A 16,999-nucleotide genomic window follows, 5' to 3' on the forward strand; every position below is an offset into this window, starting at 1 on the left:
TCTCAGGATTATGCAGCTGAGCGGACTACAGTGCCATTAGCTGACATATCAAACACCGGCATGAGGAGATGAGGCTCATGAGTTCCAGGTGGGACACATTGAATTTGAGGAGCCTTGGAGATCTCCAAGTGGGGATGGGGAATATACAGTTGGATACACAGGCCTGAAGCTCAGAGGAGAGGTCTGGAAAGGAGATGTAACTATCGGAGTTGTAAATATGGCATGTAAAGGATGAGATTACCTCAGTGAAGATTAGCAAATGAGAAGAAAAGGTGACATAGGACTTGAGCTTTGAGAAATTTTAACATGAACCAGCCCTACACCAGAATCTATATGAAGGAGACCCTGGAGGTAGGGGGAAAACCAGGAGAGGATGGGAGCAAGAGAAGAAAATGTTTCAAGAAGGGACAAATTGGGTAAATGAGGACTTAAAAGGATCCATAGAGCATTAGAGATGTTTGGGTAGATGGAGGGAGGTGAAGGTGAGATTAGAAGGGAGTCGATGGACAGGAAAGAGAGAATGAATCCATCAAGCTCTTGAGAAGTTTACCTGTGTGTGTGTGTGTGTGTGTGTGTGTGTGTGTGTGTGTGTGTGAGAGAGAGAGAGAGAGAGAGAGAGAGAGAGAGAGAGGGAGGAGAGAGGCAGTACCTGGAGGGGAAATAGAAATAAGAGAAGGTGTTGATTTTATTGTTAAGACTTGAGTCTGTTGAAATGTCAGTGGTCAAGTGAGTAAATGAATACCCTGGAATTTCATTACATCAACTCTCCTTAAAACTCCGGGACTTTGGTACGGTTTTCAGAGCAGAAACAGAGACACAGATGTAGAGAACAAATGTATGGACACCAAGGGGGGAAAGTGGGGGTGGGGGTGGTGGGAGGAATTGGGAGATTGGGATTGACATGTACACACTGATGTGTATAAAATGGATAACTAATAAGAACCTGCTGTATAAAAAAAATAAAATAAAATTCAAAAATTTAAAAAAACAAAACCAAAAACTTCAGGACTTTGAAGTTAAAGCACCTAATAATATTGAAGTATTAAGTGTTGAGATTATTGACACTGTAAACTCCTTAAACAGTGCTCACCTTTACGTTCCCCCAGTACCAGCATTGAGCCCAATGCATAGACAATGCACTTGCAGAGCACAGGCTCCGGACGCGCAGGCTCAGCGGCCATGGCTCACGGGCCCAGCCGCTCCGCGGCATGTGGGATCTTCCCGGACCGGGGCACGAACCCGCGTCCCCTGCATCGGCAGGAGGACTCTCAACCACTGCGCCACCAGGGAAGCCCGACAATGAACTTTTTAAATGGGAAAGACTGAATAAATCAGAAAAGATTTGCATAACCATTTACCTATGAATAATTTCTAACTTTAGATCCATTTGTATAAAACCATAGCTCATTTGTTTTAAGAGCTCCCCATTTAAGAAATATTTAGATTCTCAAAAGAGCAATGGACTAAAAGTAACACACACATATTGTCATCTTGTTCACTAAGACTGGAGTTTTCCTGATTGTTAAAAGAAGTTATATATTTAAATAAAACTATTTTAAGTTCTTATAATTGTTTCTTAATTTCAAATCTCTGTCCTGAAAGGCAAAAGCTGATGACATTTTTTTCAGAATGTATCAACACAGTACTAAGTAGGTATTTTGCAATTATTCAGTTGATAAGTTCAATCAAAAGAGAGGAAAAAAACCCAGGAGGTTCGGGTTCCCAAACCATTAATTTCTAGTCTAAATTGTCCCATTTGGCCTCTTCATTAAATAGAGTGTGTGTAAAAGTAGCAGTTGGGATAGTCAGCCTTCCACCCCTAGACGCATCTGAATGAAGATCTTTGCTGGCATTTCTCAACCAGAAATTAAGAGGAAAATAGAGTACTCAGCACAGGGCTTCCACATAAAAGAAATCCAATAAATATGTAGTGACTGAATCACAAACTTAATTAGATTATAAATTCAAACATAATGGTAGAACTACCATACGACCCAGAAATCCCACTACTGGGCATATACCCTGCGAAAACCATAATTCAAAAAGAGTCGTATCACAATGTTCATTGCAGCTCTATTTACAATAGCTAGGACATGGAAGCAACCTAAGTGTCCATCGACAGATGAACGGATAAAGAAGATGTGGCATTTGAGGACACAGGGAGGGGGAAGGGTAAGCTGGGAGAAGTGAGAGAGTGGCGTGGACATATATACACTACCAAATGTAAAACATAGCTAGTGGGAAGCAGCTGCATAGCACAGGGAGGTCAGCTCGGTGCTTTGTGACCGCCTAGAGGGATGGGATAGGGAGGGTGGGAGGGAGGGAGACGCAAGAGGGAAGAGATACGGGGATATATGTATATGTATAGCTGATTCACTTCGTTATAAAGCAGAAACTAACACACCATTGTAAAGTAATTATACTCCAATAAAGATGTTAAAAATAAATAAAAATAAATTCAAACATATGGTAAAGATGAGGAGAGGAATGAAGAGGATATTGTGGCAGGCACAGAGGAATTTTAGAACTATTGGACTGTTGGACTCTATAACCTATTCAAACCCTTCTTGTCCTTATTAGGAAAAAAAAAAAGAGCTGGTATAGCTATTTAGCTGTATCGTGAACAGGGACGAGAATTTTACCTCCTTTTTCTTCCCTCTGGTCTGAGTAAGGGAAAGGGAAAATTACTGTTTATAGACTGCTTCCTCAGTGATGATGAGAACTTCAGAGGTAACAGAAAGGTTGCTTACATGACTAATAGAGTATGCGAGGCAGCTTTCTGCTCACAGCAATCGTAACTGCTTTTTGTGGCAGTGGGCAGATTTCAGTTTGAAAATAGACTAAAGAGAAGAGGGGGAAAAGGGATAAGGCTCTTGCCAAGCATAGAACAGAAGCAAAGAGAACCCACTGTGACCTCGATGGATGAGAGAGCCTCATCCTTCATATCCTGGGGCCACATAAAGTTTCCAGATCCTGTGAGACCCTTGGGGAGGTGAGGGAAGGTCCAGAAACCGCTGAAATTGGATCTTCGCTCCCCAACCCCATTCGGAAAGGGGCTTAGAGCAGACAAGTTGGTTTTAAAAAACCCATGACATTCTCTAACACCTCCACAAGACAGCTGACTGTTTGTTCCTTCTGGCAGTATCAGTACAGGATAAGTACCTCTGACTGTAGAGAGCTGACCCTCAGAATTCTCTAGCTATTCACTATGGAAAAATCTGTCTTATTCTTTGCTGTCCTCTATTTTGTTTAAAAAATGTGAAAGGAGTATTTTGAAGAGAAAAAGAGATCTTCCTCCAAAAACATGTTACAGCTGTTTAGGGCCAGGGTGTGTGCCAATCCTAGAAGCCAAGGCTAAGTGGGGTGGCCATCCTTCCCTGAGAGCATTTGCTTTCAAGCCCAGCTTGGTCTCAAGGCCTCTGCTTTCGTCAGATCTCCGTTATCATCAGCTGGGGCTTCAGCAGTGGCCTCCCTTCTTCCCAAGGTCTCTTCCCTGGTTGGTCTTCCTCCCTGCCACCAGCCTTCCTGAAACACAAACACCATGGGCTAGTTAGAGAGGGACAGCCAGCACATATCTTTCAATGCTGCCCCAAGTTCCAGCTATTTCTCCTGTAACTAAGATGAAGTAGAGGCAACAAAAGGTAGAAATTATGACAATCAGGGCTTCTCTGGTGGCGCAGTGGTTGAGAATCCTCCTGCCAATGCAGGGGACACGGGTTCGAGCCCTGGTCTGGGAAGATCCCACATGCCGCGGAGCAACTGGGCCCCTGAGCCACAATTACTGAGCCGGCGCGTCTGGAGTCTGTGCTCCGCAACAAGAGAGGCCGCGATAGTGAGAGGCCCGCGCACCACGATGAAGAGTGGCCGCCGCTTGCCACAACTAGAGAAAGCCCTCGCACAGAAACGAAGACCCAGCACAGCCATAAATTAATTAATTAATTTTTTTAAAAAAGTAAATGCTATATGTAATTCTTAAAAAAAAAAAAAGAAATTATGACAATCATGCTTGATCTGAAACCAGCTGGGAGACACAGAGCAAGAAAATGGACATCTAGATTCACAAGGTGACTGAAGTATCAACCAAACTCTCTCAGCCTGGGTTTGAGAACCAGGTCCCAAAACCCATGCCACCTCAGGCCACATTGGTATCTCCAAAGTCATAAGTAAGTTAAGGATTTTTCCTAAAATATAAAAGGTTAAATCATTTCTTATGACTTTGCAAAAAGCTTTTCAGCAGGCAGTATGTTTTTGTAGCAGAGAGCCCGAGGTAGTTGGTAACAAGTTTGTTTTTGCAACTGACCCTGGTGGAGAGACAACAGAAAAAAAAGGTCACACAGCTCAAAAAAAGCTTACTACCATTACATCCACCTCTAGTGGCTTCAGGATGCCCATAAGACAAAGTCTAAGCTCTTGACTTTGATGTAAAGACCCTCAATATGACCCAGTCCTACCATTCAAGCCATTTGACCTCTCTAATGAACACCACCCACACATATACCTCCGTGCCTTTGAACACACTGTTGCTTCTGCCTGGAATGCCTTCTCTAACCCTTGTGTGATCTCAGAACTTCTCCCTGTCCTTCAAGGCCCAGCTCAAAGGTCACATCTTCTGAGAAAAAGAAACCACTTAGTTACTTCAACAGCTTTTACCTTGCTGAATTTGGATGATGATAGTTGCTTCCACATGTCTCGTTGTTCCAAGGTGAGCTCCTTAAAGTTGGCATCATGTCTTTTTATCATTGATTCTTCAGAGTTTGGCATAAGGCTTGGCATAGAATAGGCCAGCATATCACAAATGCTTATAGAATTAATCATTCTTTAGGTAAAACTTGAGTTCAGATTCTTGCAATTTTCTTTTGAAATTTGAGCCTTGTTACATTTCTATTTTGTACTGTTCATCTAAAGATTTACATAATGCCATATTTTAATAAGGAGGGAAGAGATAACTGTAAATAAGGAGGGAAGAGATACCTGTAGGTAGGCAATAAATATTTTTTGATTTGACTTGAATATTCAGTGGACTGGTAAAGTGTAAATTAACATTCAGTCTAGCTGTTGCACACAAACCAACGGTGACTGGAGTGTGGCACTTTTATGACCACACATGCCTTTCTATTTAAATTGTTCTGGAGCTGAGGCCACAAGCCAAGGAATGTGGGCAGCCACCAGATGCTGGAGAAGGAAAGGAACAGATTCTTCCCTAGAGTCTCCAGAGGGAGCATGGCCTTGTCCACACCTTGATTTTGGCTCAGTGATACTGATTTCAGACTTTTGGCCTCCAGAACTGTGAGAGAGTAACTTTCTGTTGTTTTAAGCCACGCAGTTTTTGGTAATTTTTTACAGTAGCCATTGGAAACTAAGACAAGGAATGTCAAGATGTCAGGCCAATCACAAAGGAGACAGACCCATAACTCACCACAACTGCTTTAGCCTCTACTGAATACATTGCACCATGGAGAGACCTAGAAGCTGTCTCTATTCCCTTTTAAGAAAGGTGAAGCTTCTTCTGTCTTCCAGTTCACAATACAAAATGGATTTGGGTTGAAATGTCTATTATGAACCTGAGGTTCTACATGAGGAAAACTATACTGTAAAATGTCTTTTTGATATGAAAGGGATGAGAAAAGTTTCCATCTTAGACTATTAAATTAGAGAAGACCCCACCCCTGAGTTATATAATTTTGTAAAGGACCTCATATTTTAACCCATTGATAAAATTATTTAAACACCTAGAAGAAACACCATTCTTAAAATACCACCTAAATTTCCAGGTACATATTTTGCATGATAAAGGGAGTAGTTTCAGAAAAGGGGAAAAATTGAGGACAATTCAGAGGGGTATTTCTTTGGATATTTTGGGGCATAATGGGCAAATGATTCCCTTTCTTAGTGCTATTCATCAATTGTGAGCTCTGAAATAGAGCCAGTGAGTTTTTATTTTTGAAAAATCAACAAACCCCTCTCCCTAAAACAATCCCCCCACAAATCGATGGTTAGTTCCTAGTATTCTGGGAGCTCTTTAGTTCTCTAGGTGCATAAAGTGTTATACAATTACGTTAAACAAAATAAAATAAACAGCAGACCTTTACTCTTCAAAAGTGCATTCTGGGGGCTTCCCTGGTGGCGCAATGGTTGAGAATCCGCCTGCCGATGCAGGGGACACGGGTTCGTGCCCCGGTCCAGGAAGATCCCACATGCCGCGGAGCGGCTGGGCCCGTGAGCCATGGCCGCTGTGCCTGCGCGTCCGCCATGGCCGCTGAGCCTGCACGTCCGGAGCCTGTGCTCCGCAATGGGAGAGGTCACAACAGTGAGAGGCCCGCGTATCGAAAAAAAAAAAAAAAAAAAAAAAGTGCATTCTGTAAGTCTAGCCCTGGGGAAACTCCCAAGAAATCTCAGCAGCAGAGATGATGTCATCTTAATCCTCCAACAATAATGTGCTTCCAAGTGGCAATGAGGACGTTCTAGGTTTCTGCTAAAAATACTACCTCCTGACTTCCGTCTTTAAAAATTCTACTTCTAAAAATTCGGTTTTTTGAGGTTTTATGATTGAGTTGTAGAAGTATTTTATATATTCTGAAAACAAATCCTTTACAGAAATATGTTTCTCTGTCTGTGGTTTGCCTGTATACTTTCTTAATGATGTCTTTTGATGAGCAGAAGTCTTTAATTATGATGAACTATTATTTAACAATTTTTTTTTTTTGGCTGCGTTGGGTCTTCATTGCTGCACGCGGGCTTTCTCTAGTTGCGGAGAGCAGGGGCTACTCTTAGTTGCTGTGCATGGGCTTCTTATTGTGGTGGCTTCTCTTGTCATGGAGCACGGGCTCTAGGTGCGCGGGCTTCAGTAGTTGTGGCACGTGGGCTCAGTAGCTGTGGTGCACGGGCTTAGTTGCTCCACGGCACGTGGGATCTTCTCGGACCAGGGATCAAACCCGTGTCCCCTGAATTGGCAGGCGGATTCTTAACAACTGCACTACCAGGGAAGTCCCCTATAATTTAACAATTTTTAAATTGTCATTGCTTTCTTTAACCTAACTATGCACGTTTGCCTACCACCACATCTCAAAGTTTTCTCCTATATTTTCTTCTAGAAGCTTTATAGTTTAGCTTTTACATTTAGGTTTATGATTCATCTCAAGTTAGTTTTGTATATGATGTGAGGAAGGGTCCAGGCTTATTTTTTTTCCCATATAAGTATCCAGTTACTCCAGAACTGTATGTTAAAAAGATTTTCTTTCCCCTTTTGGAATGTTTTGGCACCTTTGTCAATAATCAATTGACCATAAACACGTGGGTTTATTTTTGAACTCTTTGTTCTGTTCCACTGATGTACTTACTACTTATCTGTCCTTTTGCCCATACCACACTCCCTTGATTACCGTAGCTTTATAGTAAGTCTTGAAGTCACTTATTGGTGTGATTCTTTTCCAAAATTGTTGTGACTGTTTGAAATTGTTTGCTTTTCTATATACATTTTAGAATCAGCTTGTAGAGTTTTAGAAAAATAGCCTGCTGGAATTTTTATTGAAATTGCATTTAATATATATATCATTTTGGAGAAAAATGACATCTTAAAAATAGTGAGTCTTCCAATCAATGAATATTATCTCTCTTTATCTTCGGGCTTTAAAATGTTCTTTAAGCAATATTTTGTAGTTTTTGGTGGAGAGGCCTTGTACATATTTTAATTTATTCCTAAGTATCATAATATAAATGGCATTTTATAAAAATTATTTTAAAGTTGTTTTTGAATATGGAAAATATTTTTGGTATATTGACCTTAAATTCTGTGACCATACCAGTCCTAGTAGTTGATTTATATATTCCTGAGGGCTTTTATAAATTACTGGATTTGATTTGCTGGTATTTCATTAAGAACTTTCACAGTTATATTAACAAGGAATGTTGGTCAGTAACTTTTTGTAATTTCTTTGTCATGCTTTGATATCAGGCTATGCTTGCCTCATAACATGATTTGGGAAGTGGTCCCTCCTCTTTTATTTTCCAAAAGAGTTGTCAACATTGGTGTTACCCAATGTTCAACAGAATTAAAACTTCAATACAATTCACCACTGAAATAAACTGGGCCTGGAGTTTTTTTTGTGGGAAGCTTTAATTTTTCTAAGTCAGGTTTATTAGCACGTAACTTATATATCCTTTTCAGTAAAAAGTTCCACAAATTTTGTATAGCTATGTAACCACCATCACAATCAAGATTTAGAACATTTCCATCACCCCCAAAATTCCCCTCAAGTCCCTTTGGAGTCAGTTCCCTTGTAACCACTCTTATGTTTTCTGTCACTACAGTTTTTCCTTTTTCTCTCATATAAGTAGAATCACATAATATGGCATGTTAGCATACTGAACTTAAGAGTCATCAATATTATTTCACATATCAGCTGTTCACTTCTTTTTACTTGCCAAGTAATATTCTATTTTATGGATGTGCCACAAATTTTCTATCCATGCACCAGTTGACAGACACTTGGTTTGCTTCCAGTTTGGGGAAATTATTAATAAAGCTGCTATAAATATCTATATACAGGTCTTTGTTTTGACAAGGGTTTTCATTTCTTTTGAGTAAACATATGGAAGTGGTATTGCTGGTTCATATGCTAAAGGTATGTTTCACTTTCTAAGAAATTGCTGCACTGTTTTCTAAAGTGACATTCTATTTTGCATTCCCACCAGCAATGTATGAGAATTCTAGTTGCTTCAAATCTTTACCAGCACTACTGCCAGTTTTTGAAAATTTTTATTTTAGGCATTGTGGTTATAATTAGCATTTTTCTAGTGACTATGTTGGGCATATTTTCATGTACTTAGTTTGTCACCCATGTATCTTCTCTGGTGACGTGTTTAAGTATTTTGCTCATTATAAATTTAGTTGTTTTCTTGTTGGTGAATTTGGAAAATTCTTTACATATATTTTAGATACAAGTTCTTTATCAGATGTATGTTTGGTTTTCTCTCACTTGCGAATTGTGTTTTCGTTTTCTTAACACTGTTTTTGAACAGTGTTGAAGTTTTAATTTTTGGTGAAGTCTAATTCATCGATTTTTGTCTTTTATGATTTGGGCTTTAAAAATATTTTAAAATTTCTATTTTAATTTCTCCATTGGCATTCTAGCTATACCTCTTTGAATTATTATTTTAATGGTTGCTTTAGGGATTATAATATGTAATCTTACACATAAGGAACCACAGGTAATAATACTTTAAAATTAGCTGGGGTCAATTGTAAAAAGAAAAACTTCGATTATTTCTGAAAGTTTTTCTAAATGTATTAATCTATTTAGTAAATATAATAACTGCACCATAATTAAAATTTCTGTTATATAAAACTCCATTATATACAAAAGTAAGGAGAAAAGAATAATGCAAGTCCACATACTTATCACTCAGCTTCAACAATTATCAACACATAGGCAATTTTGTTACAGACATAATTTTTGTTGTTGTTAAATCAGGATTTTGAATTATATTGGGTCACTGTTATGATTACTCATTTGAAAAAATATTTAACAAATTTCTACCATGTAAAATATGCATTGTTAAGTGTGGACTACAAATAGGTGTATGGAAAGGGACACGATCCCTGCCTGCTAGGAGCAAACAATCTATATGGAGAAACAGCATGGTGTGGTGGAGTTTCAGAACCAAATTTAATGATGTTCAAAACTGGACCCTGCCATTCTCCTGGGCAAATATTATTTAATCTCTCTGTACCTCAATTTCCTCATCTGTGAAGTAATCCTACTTTGCAGTGTTGTTGTAAGATTTAGAAATGATACAAATAAAGGGCACCTGACACGTAGATGCTAAATGAATGTCACTATTATTAAAAACTGCACATAATGTGACCTAATGTGATGATTCCCATAGGATATGAAACTATGACAGCAAGAGCTAGAAGTAGGGATAAGAAGATTAGTCCTGACTGCCAATTGGTAGATTTTTACGGATAAAATTTTGACAGCAAAGATGTGGGAGGAAGAAGTTCTTGAGCAAAGGCAGCGAAGTAGCAAAAGGAAGAAGACAAAGGAGATGCAGTAGCCAAGTGTGCGTGTGTGGCAGACTTGGCTCATTGTTTCCTTTTATCCCTTTTGTTATGGGCAGAATTGTGTTCCCCTCCCCCCAGAGTTTCATATGTTGAAGTCCTAACCCCCACATTGATCTTGGACTTCTCAGCCTCCAGAACTTGAAGAAATGAATTTCTGTTGCTTAAGCCACGGAGTCTGTGGAATCCTATTATAGCAGCCCAAGAAATACACCTTTCTTCTTAGATGTCGTTTGGGGTAGCACAAACCCAGCTTAAAAACTTGATTCCGCCGTCTCCCTTGCATTTCTTTAGTGGTGATGCGATATTATTCTGGCCTGTGAGCTGTAAATGGAAGTCCCTGAGATTGGGAAAGGGAGAGGAGAGGGGGAATTCTTTCCAAATAAAAGGCAAAATTCCTTTTGCTCCTTTCCCCTCCTTCCTGGAACGGAAATATCACGCAGCCACGGTCTTGTTATGAAAGCCACATATTAAGGATGGAGAACAAATGCGATAGAAGGAACTTTGGTTCTTGATGACTTCATGGCGTCTTATCCTGGACTTTCTACCTGAAAATTTGATTGTTTTAGCAACTATTTCTCAGGCTTCCTGTTTCTTGCAAACTAATCCTAACTGAAACAGCCTGTGTGGGGAGGAGATGGGTGTCTTTAGGAAACGGTAGGAGAGAAGGCTGGAAATGGATCAAACTGTCAAGGAGTTCAGACTGTTTCCTATCAAACATGGGGGAAGATTAAAAGGTTTTGAAAAAGAGAGTGATAATGCTAAATTGCTGTTTAAAAAAGGATTAATGGGAAGATGCAGGATAAAAAGGAAGAGGGTGAGACAATGAGAAGATCATTTGTGAAGCTGCTGCAAAATTAGGAATACTAGTAATGATGGTCTGAATTAGGGTGGGAGTCAGAAAAGAGTGAACTAATGTAAGGGTGGCCCTAAAGTGCTGGACTCTTCAGGGCCTGTGGTATGCAAGGAGGAACTAGATGGTAGGCAAAGGAGACATGATCAAAACGAATGGAGGTTCAACTTTAGTAGCTGGAGGATTTAAGAGAAATTTGGAAACTGAAAGGAGTTGTTAATTAGGGAGGGCGAGAAATCATAAGGTTAAATTTCAACAATGAGTTGCAACTGAATTTGTTTAGTTTGGAGGAAACTAGAGATTGAAGAGCTGGAAGAAAGCACCTATCATTTCTTGTACACAAAGGTGTCAGATGCATTTGGTTCATTATCTAATGTAATGGTAATATTTAAGATAATATTATTGTCACAATTTATGGATGAGGATACAGTCTCAGGGAGGCTAAATACATTACCACTGATTGAGAAATACTTAGATATGGAACTGAGGGAGCAAGTCTATCTGACTTGGTGAATCATCAACCAAGAATATAACACTGAAGTCACAGATGAAATCTCTAAGGGAAAAATATAGAAAGAGTAATAAGGAAAGCTGTGGGCATATCGTTGGAAACATTTTTTTCCAAAGCAAAAGGAGTAACTAGTATGGTCAGAAAAGATTTTCAGAGAGTAGGAAGTGAACTAGTATTGATAATTACATATTGCAGAACTCAGTCTGGTTTGAATTCTACTACGGGCAAATTGCTTAATTTCTCTGAGACTATTTCTTTTCTTGTAATGGAGGATAATAATCCTCCCTCTAAAGGTTTTTATGGAGAATGAAATGAGAAACTGAACGTGAATGTGTCTGGCATGGATTCTGGTACAACAGGTACTTAGTGAATGTCTGCTGAAAGAATAAAGTATAGGTGACAAGGTGGTCTGTAGAAACCCCACAATATGGTCTGGAATGTTTTTATTAAAAGAAATTGCTTATACTTTTTAGTTTTTCTATGATTTGTTTCTTTTCTTTCAAAGTTGAATTACAGAGTATATTTCTGATTAAGGATTCCAGTTAGTTGCATTTTGGCACCTAAAGATCTTACTGCATTTTAGTCTCACTGGAACAATAAAAAAAAGTTAATTTAAAACTATAAGGTACTGCAACAGGACGAAGAAAAAACAAAATGGAGATTCAGAAAATCAATCCATTCTCCACTTGGTCCGCTGTAGTTAAGGTACCTAGGATCTTGGGGAAAATGAAAATTAAGATAGGCTATTGGCTGGCAGCAACTTAAGACATTTTGGTTGTGTTCATAATATGCTACACACAGGGAGTCAGGCAAGGTCCCACGTCAAATCTAACACAGAAAGAGGCTTGTCTACCACATCCAATTAGTTGCTAACCCCTAAAGAGTCCCCTTACATTGTTTCACTCTTTTTTTGGCTCCCAACCTAGTTTAAATCATCATTACTAGTATTCCAAATTTTGTAGCAGTTTGATAAATGATCTCCTTATCCTTGTCTCACCTACTTCCCTTCTATCCTGCGTATTTTATTCCCATTAATTTTTTTACACACAAAGATTTTACAAACTTCAGTATCAGAAAAGAACTCCCCAATGCTGGCTCTTCCAGTTTCATTCCTGTCTACCCTACCCAATAGATCACAGCTGAAGGATTGTAAGTTATGACATTTAAGGTGCCCTACTCAATTCCTTTGGTCATTAAATGTTTCTAACAGTAAGCCAGCTTGGAGCTAGGCGTTATTTCTGTACCCCAAGAAGGCTATCGGGGAAACAATGCCTCATGTGTGTTTTCATGTTTCTGCATGGTTTGGCTTCCTGAGCAAAGGAAACTGACATGCTATAAAGACATGTCTCCTTTTCCCAGAAACATTTACTCTCCAGTGCTCTTCTTCCCCTTGCCTCCTGTTTGGTGGAGCCACACGCTTACATTTTATGGGAAGATGAAACCTGGAGCCGTCTGTTTACGTTCTAAAAGACTGTAAAACATTTGGGAACAAAGGCTTTACTTCCTCTCTCAGGAGGGGAAGAGGGCAGCATGTAGCTTATATAAACTCCCAGCTTTATAATTTCAGAGTTCCTTTCCTGTGGTGCAGAACAAAACAGAAAACCCCATTTGAACATTCAGGGTTCACCTGACCCTCCTCAACTGCCCTCAAGGGGGAAGAATGGGGCAAGGAGAACTGCCGTGGTTATTGCTTTAAGTAATAATAGTTGGTTCCTGATCCAGAAACCTCATTTTTTTGCTTTCAGGATAATATAAATATAGATATTAAAACCTACTAAAGATAACCTCAAAGGCTTACAAAAATATATTCTAAAGTAAATTTCTTCAGAAGGGGGTTGTGTACAATCTAAGTGGTGTGCAAGGCAACATGTTGGGATGTGGGAGGAAAACAATTCATTTTCATGTTTTTAATCTAACAAATTAATGTACCAGCATTTTATACATGAATTGATACCAATGCCCTTACTCAGCCTTCTTCATAGCTGATCATACGCAGAGCGTGAGATATATTCTGAGAGAAGAGTGGGAATTCTACAGTTTGTTGGAGGATGACAGGGCACCCCACTGGTTTTCTTCATTCACTTGTTTAAGCATATTGTGACATGGTACTATCGATGAGCCAGTTAAAATCCATGCATTATATTAAGTATTTATCACATTATCTAGTTTTAACTAACATAACTATCACAAAATAAGCAGCTTAAAAATATACCTTACAAGACAATACTCCTTACAACAAAATTTGAAAATAATACCATTAATGCAAACCAACAAAAGAAAATTTACCAGTGTCTACACTTCTACTCTTTTGTCAGGCTCATTAAGCATTAAAAACAACAGGGACTTCCCTGGTGGTCCAGTGGTAAAGAATCCGCCTTCCAATGCAGGGGACGTGGGTTCGATCCCTGGTCAGGGAACTGAGATCCCACGTGCCACGGGACAACTCAGCCCACGTGCCACAACTACCGAGCTTGCGTGCCTCAACTAGAGCCCACGCGCTCTGGAACCCGTGCACCACAACTACAGAGCCCATGTGCCCTGGAGCCTGCCCACCACAACTAGAGAAGAGAAAACCCGCATGCCACAACTAGAGAGAAGCTCACATGCCGCAGCGAAAGATCCCGAATGCTTCAACTAAGACCCAACACAGCCAAAAATAGATAAATAAATAAATAATAAATCTTAAAAAAAGAATTAAAAACAATAATTTAACCATATCTGATAAGTTATTCCTCTATTAAAATTACATATATTAATTACTGTATAAAATAAAATTATATGTAAAAGTTACATATAATTAAAGTTTACATATTATAATAGTAGTATTATGTTTATGGGGGTAAAGTTCAAACTTTTTTAATGATAAGGGTGTGCAATCAAAAACGTTTGGAGATCACTGTCCAAAACAATCATATTTCCTTTTACAGTACTCTGTGGATCTGTAATTTATATATGTAACTAAACCTTTTATTTATTCTACTTAAAAATTAGCTAGGACAAAGATTTTTTAAATGCAGTGAATGTTACACATTCCTAGTTTAAAATACAACTATATTGCACACTTTGGTTTTCTAAAAAGAGTAAACCAAGTTCCTTTCTTAACTAAATTCCTTTTTTCTCCAGTAGGTCAAACGTTTTATAGAAAGGTTTTCTTCCTCTCTCCTCCATCCCAATCTTGTATCACTTTCTTAAGGGCAACCAACCGTCTCTGTAATGTCTACCACATGAAATACTGTTATTTCCTGTAAGCCAGGGAACAAAAAGAGTGCGAATCATGAAGTTTCCTCTTCAAACACCTTCTCACTAAATATCTGCAATTCCAGAGTAAAAAGGTCTTTATTGTTTCAGTCAAATCTTACATTCCAGTCCCTAGATCATTCTAGCTGTTTTTCTCAACCTTCTATAATTCTTTCTTGATCAGAATGGCACAAATACTAAGGGTAAAAAACATAATGATTGAATCTCTTTTAGCATGTGAACATACCTTATAGAGCTATTTGATACTGAGGATAGGCTGATTTACATACATGGATATTCAAATGAGCACACAACTGCAAAACCTGAAGATTTCCATTTACACAGTATACTACGATTTAAGCACATCTAGGAAGTCTAATGAAACTCAATTCTTTCTCTAAACATATTCAAGAGAAAAGCAAATCACCAGAAGTATTTTTTAAAGTTCAATTTTAATATTTTATGTAATGTTGTTTGAGTTGATCATTACTCTTGACCTATACCCAGTATGAACTTCTCTCTATTAAGTACAGTAAAATGTTTCCATTCACTTGATAAGGTAAGCTAGTCTACTATTCCTTAATTTCAGGCCATATCCAAGTTCTAACTGTTGAAAAGAAACAAGAAAGAACAAAACAATCTCTAAACTAATTATAATCTCTCTCTCTCTCTCTCTCTCTCTCACACACACACACACACACACACACACACACACACACACACACACACACACACTAACCCAGGGATGGGAGACTGTTTTCATCTCTAAGCGTTGTTTAAAACTCACTCTAAGAATTGAGGGGCTTTTCTTTCCCTGAAATATTTTATATTTATCAGCTCTTTCAATTAAAACTATGGAAAAAATATTATTTAAGCACAGCAATTATGAAAAAGACTTTAGTTCCCTAATATTGCATGGTAGGCATACTTCTAAAATGCCCCCAAGAGTCTCACTCTCTAGTGTATACACCTTGTATCATCCATGCCTCTTGAGCGTGAGCGGACAATGTGTATATGGGAATATGATGTTACCTTATATGGCAAAAAGGATTCTGCAGGTATAATTACGGTTGAACTTGAGTTAATCAAAAGAGAAACTATCTCAAGTGGATCTGAGCTGCTAAAAAGAGACCTCTAAATCCGGGTCTAAAGGTCAGAGACGAAGGTGAAGAGATTCAAAATGTGAGAGGAATTCTCCTGCTGGACTTGAAGGAGTAAACCAACCTTTTGTGGAGGGCTACACAGCAGGGAAAGCCACAGGGAGCTAAGAAGTTGACAGCCAGCAAGAAAACAGGAACCTCCACCTGGAACAACCTGAATGAGTCTCAGATGGGACTGCAGTCCTGTTACCTTGATTTCCGAAGTGTGATTCTGAGCAGAGAACCCAGCTGGTCTGTGCCCAGACTTCTGACCTACAGAATTGTGAGTAAATAAATAGGTGTTGTTTTAAGCTGTTAAATTTGTAATCTATCTATCTATCTACCTACCTACCTATCCATCTATCTTACAGAAAGAAAGTGAAGATGAAGTGGGAATTGATTAAAGAAAAACTAGTGGGAAAGGCCTATGAGGCTTTCATGCTGTACACTCTAGTGGCCTCCACGTTGGGTGGTTTCAAGATAATCCTCTAAGTATCCAAGGAAAATATCAATATTAAAGCTTCTAGTTGTATATTTCTCATCTTTAAACATCTACCCTTTGGGGTATATTTAATAACATACACAATGTTAACACATGCAGATAATTTATAAATGTTCATATATTTAGAGATGCTGGTTAAAATAATTTAGAAAACATTGTTCTAATCAATGTGTAAGAAGACACTAATCCCTCAAAAGATGTCCTACCCCATTTGACTCCTGTCATCCATTCTATAATAAAGTTTAGATCTATACTAAATTCTCAAATTATGTAGTGTCACTTTAGTATCTTGTAATCCTGAAGACAGCCTTTCTAGTTGCTTCTAGGAGCTCTAACAAGTTAATTTTATTGACTAAAGCAATGTTCGAGGCACTTGTTAAAACAGAATCCCAGGTCTCCTCCCTACGGATCAAATTTAGTAGTTCTAAGATGACCAGGGAATCTGTTTTCAAAAAATGTCTAAATTATTCTCGCGTAATTTGGGAAATGGGGCACCCAAGAATATATATTAAGTTAGCATAAGAAAAGTGGAAAGCATGGTCTCTGGGAGAAACATGACTGTGCAATTCTTTAAAATAGAACCATAGGGCTTCCCTGGTGGCGCAGTGGTTGAGAATCCGCCTGCCGATGCAGGGGACACGGGTTCGTGCCCCGGTCCGGGAAGATCCCACATGCCGCGGAGCGGCTGGGCCCGTGA

The 16,999-nt window shown here is 38.8% G+C and overlaps 1 protein-coding gene across 1 annotated transcript in view; it reads right to left on the minus strand.

Annotated features, from left to right (window-relative positions):
* Positions 1-2,189: 2,189 nt before the first annotated feature.
* The window catches only part of PGAP1 (post-GPI attachment to proteins inositol deacylase 1), an 87,756-nt gene continuing 72,946 nt past the window's right edge, over positions 2,190-16,999 (minus strand). Inside the window, exon 27 of the mRNA XM_007116332.3 lies at positions 2,190-3,525. Within this exon, the coding sequence (XP_007116394.1) occupies positions 3,429-3,525 (97 nt within the window). The 3' untranslated portion in view covers positions 2,190-3,428. The remainder of the gene's footprint in view (positions 3,526-16,999) is intronic.

Source organism: Physeter macrocephalus, chromosome 2, assembly GCF_002837175.3.
Source record: "Physeter macrocephalus isolate SW-GA chromosome 2, ASM283717v5, whole genome shotgun sequence".
NCBI lineage: Eukaryota > Metazoa > Chordata > Mammalia > Artiodactyla > Physeteridae > Physeter > Physeter macrocephalus.